This window comes from Polypterus senegalus, chromosome 5 (genome assembly GCF_016835505.1).
Source record: "Polypterus senegalus isolate Bchr_013 chromosome 5, ASM1683550v1, whole genome shotgun sequence".
Classification (NCBI taxonomy): Eukaryota; Metazoa; Chordata; class Cladistia; order Polypteriformes; family Polypteridae; genus Polypterus; species Polypterus senegalus.
This window is the reverse complement of record NC_053158.1, coordinates 27,181,042-27,194,005: the sequence shown is the minus strand read 5'-3', so window position 1 is coordinate 27,194,005 and position 12,964 is coordinate 27,181,042. Positions and strand designations below refer to the sequence as shown.

At 37.8% G+C, this 12,964-nt stretch overlaps 1 protein-coding gene across 3 annotated transcripts in view; it reads left to right on the top strand.

The window, feature by feature from the left end:
• The window catches only part of LOC120530174 (putative leucine-rich repeat-containing protein DDB_G0290503), a 419,164-nt gene that overhangs the window by 266,882 nt on the left and 139,318 nt on the right, over window positions 1-12,964 (top strand). For all 3 annotated transcript variants that reach the window (XM_039754405.1, XM_039754404.1, XM_039754406.1), the window contains one exon: window positions 9,343-9,510. In XM_039754405.1, coding sequence (XP_039610339.1) covers window positions 9,343-9,510 — 168 coding nt within the window. The remainder of the gene's footprint in view (window positions 1-9,342; window positions 9,511-12,964) is intronic.

Genomic DNA, 12,964 nt, shown 5'->3' with positions numbered 1-12,964 from the left:
CGGAGTTTCGTGTGACATCATCACGCCTTCCACGTAATCACGCAGTCGTAGAAAACCAGGAAGAGGCCCAAAAAGCGCTGAAGAAAACATGCATTATATAATTGAGAAGGCAGCGAAACAATAAGAAGCGAGCGAGTGACATATACAACCATATTCATGAGTTCTGCTACTTCGGAAACAAAGCACGATGTAAACCTAAACTTTAAATTAAGTTCATAGACAGGCTGCGCTGGCGTTTGTAATTTAGTGCCTACCCATATAAGGCCGTCCGTCAGCGGCAATCCAATAGCAAACTGCCACGGGTAAATATTCACGGGTGAAGGACTGTGCTTATGCAGAGGAAGATGAGATGGTCAGGGTGGTGTTTGGCACAAACTCAGCGAAACTGCGAGAAAGTTTTAAGTGCGGACGGTAACATTAGATACAGCCATGGACATAGCACGACATGGCACCAGCACAGCTGGGAAACTTCGATGCATGTACACCGAGCGGCTCACGTGAACTGACGCAGTGCACAGACAAAAAGCAACAGTTCCAAAGAGCGCTGAACAAAAAACGAATTACACAATTGAAAAGGCAGCAAAAAAATATGAAGCGTCTGATACATACAAGCATATTCATAAATGCAGCTACTGTGGAAACAAAGCACACGGTGGAAAAAGTCAATGTCCCGCTAAAGGAAGACAGTGAAAAAAACCCGTGCATGCAGTGTGTCGGTCTCAGATAAAGAAGAAGACGAGCTGTTTATTGATGCAGTAAGAAACGAATCGATGAATGAAACCTGTCATCTTTACAACGATTGACAAACACGGAATGTAACTTGAACACAACACATCCTACAAATACGAACCTGATTGAAAGAAATAATGATAATCAAATCCTTGATGACAGCAACACTCAGTAAAACTCACAAAACAATTACTGTATATTGACAGTCATGTTACGTTATTTTTAAAATGTTCCCTTTTCTTTTCATAGCTTCTTTAAGACACTACGTCTCCGCTGCGATACGCGGGTATATATATACCCCGATCTACATACTCAAATAATAGATACTTTATTCGCCATCAATGATTGTTTTGGTAAAGCCATACTCAGTGTATTCATTAGATGAGCGGTAAAAAGTAAGAGCGAGGGAGGATGACTTATTGAGGCATGCAGGCAAAACCACAATAGCACGCGGGCTCGATGTACGAAAAATATATCTTTTCAAGTTCTATTTAGTCCATATGTGTCAAACTCAAGGCCCGCAGGCCACATCCGGCCCGGCGTGTAATTATATCCGGCCCGAGAGATCATTTTATATACTGTATTATTGTTATTAATGGCCGGGGATATGAAGCGCTGGTAACACAATAAACTACAGATCCCATAATGCAGCGCTTCAGCTGCCTTGCCACTTACGCGCCCCCGTCTCTTCAGTCGTTTCCTTACTTTGAAGGAAGCAGCTTTCTCACAGCTTCTGCACTGTTTTATAAACAAACGATATATAAGAAAGTCCTTTTTCCTTGCTTTGCCAACGAAGCAGCCTTTTATTTAATCCACGGGTTCTCCGCTGTTTCATTGTTCATTTATTACGATTTTTAAAGTTATTGTGTAGGTTTTATTTAAACCACGGGTTCTCTTCTGTGTTCACTGCGGTGTCTTCTTTCGTTTACGAGCTTCGCCAAGGAAGCAGCTTTCTCACAGCTTCTGCACTGTTTTAAAATCAAACGACATATAAGAAAGTCCTTTTTTCCTTGCTTCACCAACGAAGCAACCGTTTTATTTAATTCACGGGTTCTCTTCTATTTTATTGTTCATTTGTTACGATTGTTACAGTTATTGTGTAGCTATTTTAGACTTACTTTACTGTTCAAATACCCATTTCCTTTATTTAATCCGCGGACTCTCCGCTATTTGTTTGTTCCTTTATTACGATTAGAGTTATTTATTGCTTCCCTTCTTTAAGCTGACTGCCTGCCCATATAAGCCGCTGCGCTGTTTTTTTGTCAATCAGCCTTTACATAGCTTCTCCGCTATTTTATAAACAAACGCCATATAAGGACTTCGTTTTTCTTTGTTTCGCCGAATTAGCAGCCTTTTAATTTAATCCACGGGTTCTCCGCAGTTTTATTGTTCGTTTGTATAGGTATTTTATACTTTGTTTACTGATCAAGTAATCATTCCCTTCAGTATTTCACGGCTGCGAAGCACGGGTATTTTGCTAGTGTATATATATATATATATAAATATATATATATATGTGTGTGTGTGTGTGTGTGTGTGTGTGTGTATGTATGTATGTATGTATGTATGTATGTGTATATATATATATATATATGTATATATATATGTATATATATATATATATATATATATATATATATATATATATATATATATATATATATATATATATATATATATATATATATATATATATATATATATATATATATATATATATATATATATATATATATATATATATATATATATATATACACTAATAAAAGGCAAAGCCCTCACTGACTGACTCACTGATTCATCACTAATTCTCCAAGTTCCCGTGTGGGTAGAAGGCTGAAATTTGGCAGGCTCATTCCTTACAGCTTACTTACAAAATTTGGGCAGGTTTCATTTTGAAATTCTACGCATAATGGTCATAACTGGAAGCTATTTTTCTCCATATAATGTAATGGAGTTGAGCTGGATGGCCGTGGGGGGCAGAGTTTCGTGTGACATCATCACGCCTTTCACGTAATCACGTGAACTTACTATCAACGCAGTACGTAGAAAACCAGGAAGAGCTTCAAAAAGCACTGAAGAAAACATGCATTGTATAATTGAGAAGGCAGCGAAACAATAAGAAGCGAGCGAGTGACATATACTACCATATTCATGACTGCTGCTACCTCGGAAAGAAAGCAAGGTGTAAACCTAAACTTTAAATTAAGTTCATAGACAGGCTACGCTGGCGTTTCACATGCCCACAGGTAATGCGGGATACAAGTTTAATGAGAGGACGCAGGATATAAACGAGAGTTTTGATCACTTTGTAACTAAGTTAAAATTGCAGGTGAAGGGCTGTGCTTATGCAAATTCGAGACTGTGTTTGTGGGGATTGACAGTTAAGGCGGGTGGGGGAGTCATGTCATCATCTCCCCTCCCATTCACCTCATTTCGCTCTGAGCTGAGCTCCACGGCTAAAGCCGTCTTCCAAAGCAACTTCGTCACATTGCCACCAAATACTCACAGAAAAATCCACAAGTTAATACACACTCTGTCACTAGAGTTTCTCCACACTCAATGTATTCCTGGCATCACCGTCATACCCCCTGATCTCCCATTTCAATTGAAATGCCTCAAATTTCCAGTAAGGCTCTGCTTCGCGATGACAATTAATAAGTCTCAGGGACACACCCTACAAAAGGTTGCCATTGATTTGAGGCAACATTGCTTTACTCCTGGACAAAACTATACGTTGCATTCTCAAAAGTTATATTTATATATATATATATATATATTGTAGCAACCCGGCAGTCAGCGCTGGCGGAGTGACGCCTTGTGGGTAAATTATGTAAATAGTTGTGGGGAAATTATGGGAAATTTATGTGAAAGCTTATTGTTGTGTATAGATTAACTAAGTACGTAATTGTCTTTCCTGTTGTAAATGTTATATGTGTTTGTGCTCAGTCCGGTGGGGTGGGTTGGGATATCGCCGTCCGGGGTTGTAAAAATGTAAATAGATACCGCCGTTAAGAAATGTCGTTTTGCTGTTGACCTTGGCAGTGGTTAAGCAGATGAATTTGAGCTTTGTTTACTGTCTATCTGTGAATAAAAGGATACAACAGGACAGAGCTGTTATTATTGCTAAGATTTCGTCTAAGCAATTAATGCCGAGACACTTTCGAGTCGTCGCGGTGTATGGGACACGAGTGCTCGCTACTTAAAGAGCTGGGTACAGCTGCGTGCATAACGCTGGCAATCCGCTAGCCGACAGCTTGGGAGAGGTGCACAGCAGAGTTCAGCTTTAAAACTTCAAGACTCGACCACGGGTCGCTACAATATATATATAATATATATATATATATATACATACATACACCCTGATCTACATACTGTCAAATAAAAGAACCACACACCCTAGCGCAACATGAGAGGCTTCGCCTTTAGCGCTGACGTCTGAGGTTCAATTCGCGAGAGGTGGTGTAGTGAGTGTGTACTGCCTGATGAGCCCATCAGGCAGTTGGATTTAGTCTTTAAATTTCTATGGTGAAGAAAAATTTATGCAATGATGATTAAATTTAACTTTCATTCCTACTAAACATATTTCTGTCGACCAAATAAAAATTACTTATATTTAAAATTTAAATAGAACAAATACGATAGTTCATAATACCCACGCAGCACTAAGTGCACGTAAGATTAGGAGTCATCCGTTTTAACAAGCAGCGTATTGCACTTATACGAAATAGTCTGCCCATTTAATTATTTAGGAATGGATAGATAAATTAGGATTTTGTACAAATAATGTTTTTAATTTTTCTTCCTCAATGGATTCTGGCACCTCTAGCAACAGCTGCTCGCACACCAAAGGAGATATATATAGATATAGATATATAGATAGATGGATATATACATATAGATAGATATAGATATACATATATATATATATATATATATATATATATATATATATATATATATATATATATATATATATATATATATATATATATATATATAGATAGATAGATATAAGTGTATGTAAATGTGTGTCTGTGTGTATATATATATATATATATATATATGGAAGAGAAGGTCTGTGATACGGTTTGCATATTAGCAGTTGGAGATCCACAAAGGGAGAAAATGAATCACGTATCATAAAGTAGTTTTTATTCCTGAGCTTTCAACCCCTTCCAGGGGTCTTCATCAGAGGATAATGCTTAGACATACAAGAATCAAAGGCAATACATAGCAATACCTTACAGGGGGAGGAGGGGGGGGGTGGCTAGGTCCGTGTGTTGGGTGAGGTTGTTTGGAGTAAAGTCTTGTTTATTAAGAATAAGTTCTTCTTAAGTTTGTATATGCTGGATTTATGTCCAAGTGTCTGTTGATGGCGTTCTCATTTGATAACCAGGATTCAGCCAGCTCTCTAGCACTTTTATTATTGGCTTTAAATTTTACTTGTACATCGTCCCAATTAAATGTATGTCCTGTTGATTTAGTATGCTTATAGATCAATGACAGTGTGTCCTTTCTTCTGACGGCGTTGCGGTGTTCCTGTATACGTGTTGCGATTCTTTTTGAAGTTTGTCCTATGTATACCGCTGAGCACGAATTGCATGGAATGCTGTATACTGCGTTTAGTGTTTCTGCTGACGATTTCTTGTTTTTGGCATTAAAGAGGACCGTGCGCAGATTGTTCATGGCGTCTTCTGTGTAAAAAACTCAACAAACAATTGACTCGAATCATAACCCCCACCCAACCTGGCACTCACTCCCTTATCACCACAATGTGTCTGAAGGTGCTGCACGCATCCTGGCCAGGTCAGGTGTCAGAATAGTACACAAACCCATGAACAGTCCGAGTCAACCCACAGACCAGCACCAAAGACCTACAACATCATTTTGCAGCAGATGGAGTCACTGTGCATCGTTCAACCATTCCGCGCACTTTACACAAGGAGATGCTGTATGCGATAGTGATGGAGAGGAAGCCTTTTCTCTGCCCACAGCACAAACGGAGCCGCTTGAGGTATGCTCAAGCACATTTGGACAAGCCAGCTTCATTTTGGAATAAGGTGCTGTGGACTGATGAAACTAAAATTGAGTTATTTGGGCATAACAAGGGGCGTTATGCATGGTGGAAAAAGAACACAGCATTCCAAGAAAAACACCTGCTACCTACAGTAAAATATGGTGGTGGTTCCATCATGCTGTGGGGCTGTGTGGCCAGTGCAGGGACTGGGAATCTTGTCAAAGTTGAGGCACGCATGGATTCCACTCAGTATCAGCAGATTCTGGAGACCAATGTCCAGGAATCAGTGACAAAGCTGAAGCTGCGCCGGGGCTGGATCTTTTAACAAGACAACGACCCGAAACACTGCTCAAAATCCACCAAGGCATTCATGCAGAGGAACAAGTACAACGTTCTGGAATGGCAATCTCAGTCCCCAGACCTGAATATAATTGAAAATCTGTGGTGTGAGTTAAAGAGAGCTGTCCATGATCGGAAGCCATCAAACCTGAATGAACTAGAGATGTTTTGTAAAGAGGAATGGTCCAAAATACCTTCAACCACAATCCAGACTCTCATTGGAACCTACAGGAAGCGTTTAGAGGCTGTAATTTCTGCAAAAGGCGGATCTACTAAATATTGATTTCATTTTTTTTTTGTGGTGCCCAAATTTATGCACCTGCATGATTTTGTTTGAACAATTAATGCACACTTTCTCTAAATCCAATAAACTTCATTTCACTTCTCAAATATCACTGTGTGTGTTTCCTATATAATATATTTAACTGACATTTTTTATCGTAACAACCAACGATTTATACAGGAAAATAATGACTATTAACAAGGTTGCCCAAACTTTTGCATCCCACTGTATATCTATGTCTGTCACAAATCACTCCTGACACTCTTCTCTACCCATCCCACCCTGCCTGCTTGCCTGCCCTCTCTTTTTCGCCTCTCTTTCACAATCCCAATTACTCTGTACTGTTGATCCCAAGTATTTAAACTCATCCACCTTCGCCATCTCTACTCCCTGCATTCTCACCATTCCACTGACCTCCCTCTCATTTACACACATATATTTTGTCATGTTCCTACTGACCTTCATTCCTCTCCTCTCTAGAGCATATCTCCACCTCTCCAGGGCCTCCTCAATCTGCTCCCTACTATCGCTACAGATCACAGTGTCATCAGCAAACATCATAGTCCACGTGGACTCTTGTCTAATCTCGTCTGTCAACCATCACCATTGCAAATAAGAAAGGGCTCTAAGCCGATCCCTGATGTAATCTCATCTCCACCTTGAATGCATCCGTCACTCCTATCGCAGACCTCACCACAGTCACACTTCCCTCGTACATATCCTGTACAACTCTTACATACTTCTCTGCTACCCCTGACTTCCTCATACAATATCACAACTCTTCTTGAGGCACCCTGTCATATGCTTTCTCCAGGTCCACAAAGACGCATTGCATCTCCTTCTGGCCTTCTCTAAGCTTCTCCATCAATATCTTCAGAGCAAACATTGCATCTGTGGTGCTCTTTCTTGGCATGAAACCATACTGCTGCTCACTTCTTAACCTAGCTTTCGCTACCTTTTCCCATAACTTCATGCTGTGGCTCATGAATTGTATCCCCCTGTAGTTACTACAGTCCTGCACATCCCCCTTATTCTTAAATATCAGCACCAGTACACTTCTTCTCCACTCCTCAGGCATCCTCTCACTTTCCAAGATTCCATTAAACAATCTGGTTAAAAACTCCACTGCCATCTCTCCTATACACCTCCATGCTTCCACAGGCATGTCATCTGGACCAGCGGCTTTTCCATTCTTCATACTCTTCACAGCTGTCCTTACTTCCTCCTTGGTAGTCCGTTGTACTTCCTGATTCACTGTCTCCACATCATCCAACCTCTTCTCTTTCTTGTTCTCTTCATTCATAAGCCTCTCAAAGTACTCACTTGTGAGTATGTTTCCATCTTTATCCTTTATTACCCTACCTGCTGCATTTTAATTTATAGAAAGTGCTTCACTTTAGAGCACAATTATGTGGCTAATCCATATACACCATGTTTGTCTGAAGAATGTATCCTTTAAAAACATTGGCTAAGAAAAGTAAATTTTCATGTGCATACAGGAAAATCTTATCCCTAGTGTTATAATGGGGGAGATCAGCTGACATTTGTGGTGGTTAGTGGCAATGGTCTGTAGAGACAGTAAAAATGTAGAGGGGGAAGAGGTGATCCCTGTATGGCACCTTTATATAAATGGATAGATTTGGAATATTTGAGTTTGTTGACAGGCTGGCAGTGGGAGGAAAGTAAAGAGTTTGAACCATATTAATAAGCCATCCTTCAAACCCCATTCCCTCAAAGACCTTCCAAAAAAATGCAATCATGCGATCAAGGAGGATAAAGAAGATGTAGTAAGTACTGCCTCTATAATTTAAAGAAGGTGACTGATATTGTCCACAGCCTGACAAGATTTAATAAACCCATTTTAAATGGATTGTGTCAATTTTTAGACCACTACCTGTAGATGATGCACAAGGTTATTTGCTAATAAATTTGATATCTGTATTCCTGAGAGATAGGGGACAATAATTGGAATATTCAGTAAATTACTTTGTCTTTTTGGAGAAGTATAATGATTTTTTTTATTAATTCAATGTTAGATTTAATTATTCAGATTGCAGAATTAAACATGTGATAAAGTGGGACAGGTAAGTGTTTCTGGCAGTAAATTATCAGGGCCAGGGTGTTTGCCAGAAGTCAAGAAATCTAAGGCCTCCCCAAGCTCAGAGAGAGATATTGGGGTGTCCATCATAAAATCTTTCTCACCTGATAATCTGGAAATAGTCAAAGTACCTAAAAAGGATTTAATATCAGAAGGAGAAGCACTACAGTTACCTGGAAAATGTTCTGAATAGACCTACCAGAAACGTTTATCTCAGAAGGATTAGTAGGATTAGTCTTATTTATAATAAGGATTAGAGTAATTTAAAATTGGAGAGATTGAAGTGAGAGAGACACAACAAAGTAACAGCAGTTTACTGGGTAGGCACTGCATACATAATGTCGAGCTGTCATGCAATTGATTTCAAACTCAACACTTTAATGGAGTAGGGAATTTAGTTCCATCCTATTACATGTAATTACCAGCTTACTGTATATTTTGGACCCAATGTACTAGGAACAGAGTTTTCTAAACTCTGCATATCTCGAATGGGACAGACTGCTGGCAAAACTAATGGTGAAATCACAGATCACAGCCTTGACAGACATCCAAACTATTCAGGCTGGATCCTCAGTACAGCTGCTGATATCAGTGATTTGTAATCACTTTTTTTATATGTCTTTTAGCATCCCATAGTATTTAGCATGGAAGTGTGGCAACGGAAGTTAAAATGATTGAGGTTTAAAATGCAACATAAAAAGTATTCAGTTTGTTTTAGCATTAAAAATTAGTGCTTAGCTTCTATGCTATAAAGAAATACTTTAATGGTAATAATTTTGGATTCTTAGTAAATATACTGAAGCTAACAACAATTAACATTTAGTTGTTTTAATTAATGGATACATATTTATATGCTTTCTTGTTTTTCGACAGTTAAAGGATTGTAATAACATTATAGCGAAACTTAAAACTGAAGCAAGTCACCTTGAGGAACAGTCCAAAAATGCCCAAAACAAACTGTTTGAAGCTGAAGCACAAGTAAAGGAACTACTGGAAAAAATTAGATCTTCAGAAAAAGAAAGGGAGAACTGTGCTGAACTGGTAATGTCTTCATTGTTTTGTTTTACCGTTGAACTAATATTTTTTGAAAATTTGTGTTTGTTTTTGTAGAGTGCATCGTACAGTGGTTAATGTTCAAGTGAATGAATGTACTGTCACAATTCTGATTGCACATTGTCAAAAAAGAATGCAAGAAGATATGCAGATGATGATAGTTGTGTTGCTTTGGTTTGAAAGCTATTCATTATAAAAAAGACAATTTATTTATTAGATTTTTGTATGTGGTTTTTCATAAAAGTAAAACATCATTTGTCCTTTTAAATATGTAGATTATAGGTGGGTGGAAGTATGTGGATAAAGGGTGATAAATGCATTTGTCATTTTAAATTTCCAACAATGTGAGGATATTCCATTTTTCATTTTATTAAGGTTATTCAAAAAATGAATTAAGATGTGTACCAATATTTTTCCAAGAGGCCTTTCAAAAGTGATAAAAGACTAAATGATAATGTTTTATTTGATAAATATATAGTACCTATATGTGTTTTATATAAAAAACATGGGTTCTTGCACATTCTCTTTCTGTGTCTTATAATTGTTCTAACACTGCAAGTTAATTTAGCTTAATTGGTTGGTCATGTCTTTGTGTTTGATGTTTGCTGGATTGTAACCTTAAACTCCACGGCCCTAAAAATTAAATTGTAAAAATGGAAGGATAAACAATGCAACAGAGACAACTTTTGTGTTACCATGGTGCTCACAAATCAGAAAGTACAAGTAGAAGTTATAAAGGCACATATCATGAGCTGCTTGAATCATTCAGCTCCATCAAAAGGTTTACAAATTACACACAGTTATCCTATAAAACAGTTAGCAGTCCATGGTAGTGTACAGTGTGATGATGTTACTACATACTCTGTGAAAAGATTTTAGATACCTGCTAGATAAGAAAAGCAACTGCACTTAAAGATTAAAATTTTAATCTCACATATTTAGAGAAATGGCCTCAAAGTTAACTGGGCATGTGACAAGAGATGTTTAACAGAAATGATTAAACATCAAACATGGTTCAGTTCCTTAATGGTTTTGATGATTATTACTATTTTGCATAAAAAATGCAAAATTCATCTCCAAATATTTAAAATTCAATAAAAACAATTGTTAAATAAAATAGATAGGTTTATTAATAATAAATAACAATAATCAAACACAAAAGGAATTTTCAGTTAAAAAAGGTTTCTTTAGATAAATAAAGATTAAATAATAATTTAAATATGACCTTTATGGAGTTACCAAATTTACAAATAGATTGTGTACACTTAGTAAATAAGTGCACACTGGCTAACTTTTTTCTGTTTTATGGGAAATACTAACTTGCAACTCACGTTGAAAAATTATTTTGTTGTTGATGTTTACTCAGCTTTTAAATCAAATCTGAAATTTCTTCTTTTTTGTTTTATTAATTTTATTATAATCATTCCATACAAATAGATCAATTTTTACAAAAAAATAGAAATGAAAACAAGTCGACCCCCACCCCTGAGAGAGAGAGCATGGCTAACGGGGTAAAACTTAAGGCTTGTAAACATACCTAAATTGATGAGTTTAATAGGCCAATAGAGATGGAGAAGAAAAAGAAATGCGGAGATAATTGCTTCTTCGGTGCTTTAAGAGCTTATTCTAAAATATTATTGATTAGATCCTGCCAGGTTTTGAAATTATTCTGTACAGATCCTGAAACTCAATATTTGATTTTTTCCAATTTCAAATAGTATAAAACATTGGTTTCCCACTGACTTAAAAGAGAAGAGTTAGGATTCTTCCAGTTTAGCAAAGATAAGTCTGCGTGCCAAAAGTGTAGTGAATGCAATCACAGTTTGTTTGTCCTTCTCCACTTTAAACCCATCTGGAAGAACAACAAATACAGCTGTTAGTGGGTCAGGAGGGATTGTGACACCAAGGCTGTCTGAAAGGCACTTAAAAATTTTGGTCCAAAATGATGTTAGTTTGGTGCAGGCCCAAAACATGTGACCCAGTGAGGCTGAGACTTGGTTGCAGCATTCGCAGGTTGGATCTTGCCCTGGAAACATTTTGGACAGTTTTAGGCGAGATAGATGAACTCGATATATAAAATACCCGCTCTTCGCAGCGGAGAAGTAGTGTGTTCAAGAAGTAATGAAAAAGAAAAGGAAACATTTTGAAAATAACGTAACATGATTGTCAATGTAATTGTTTTGTCACTGTTGTGAGTGACGAGTGTTGCTGTCATATATATATTTATATATATATACATATCCATACATATATACAGTACATATACACATATATATACACACACACATATACACACATATATATATATATATATATATATATACATATCTACATATACCTACACACACATACATACATACATACATACACACACATATATACACACAAATACATATATTTCTATACTAATAAAAGGCAAAGCCCTCACTGACTCATCACTAATTCTCCAACTTCCGGTGTGGGTAGAAGGCTGAAATATGGCAGGCTCATTCCTTACAGCTTCCTTACAAAAGTTGGGCAGGTTTCATTTCGAAATTCTACGCGTAATAGTCATAACTGGAAGCTATTTTTCTGCATATACTGTAATGGAGTTGAGCTCGAAAGCCGTGGCGGGCGGATTTTCGTGTGACATCATCACGCCTCCCACGTAATCACGCAGTACGTAGAAAACCAGGAAGCGCTCCAAAAACCGCTGAAGAAAACATACATTATATAATTAAGAAGGCAGCGAAACAATTAGAAGTGAGCGAGTGACATATAAAACCATATTCAGCGGCTCACGTGAACTGGCGCGTCGCAGACAAAAGCAACAGTTCCAAAGAGTGCTGAACAAAAAACAAATTACACTGCTACGCTCAAATAGACAAACTACACACCGTGGCGCAATAGTAGAGGCTTTGCCTCTAGCGCCGCCGTCCGAGGTTCGATTCCCGAGAGGGGATGCACTGAGTATGTACATGCGCTTCCCGATTCATTTTAGCCTCTCATCCCCTTGGTTTGAGACGTATAAAAAAATATGCGGTTAACGCAGAAAGACAGATCACCAATTGAAGCTTTATGAATAATGGATACTTTATTCACGATCAATGATTGTTTTGGTAAAGCCATACTCAGTGTATTCATTAGATGAACGGTAAAAAGTAAGAGCCAGGGGAGGGTAACTTATTGAGGCATGCAGGCAAAACCACAATAGCACGCAGGCTCGATGTACTATAGTGCGCGTCAACTCTATCTGAATTGCGCGATCACATTTGAAAAAAATATATCTTTTCAAGTTCTATTTAGTCCATATGTGTCAAACTCAAGGCCCGCAGGCCACATCCGGCCCACGAGATCATTTTATATATTATTGTTATTAATGGCCCGGGGATATAAAGCGCTGGTAACACAATAAACTATAGATCCCTTAATGCAGCGCTTCAGCTGCCTTGCCGAACACTTA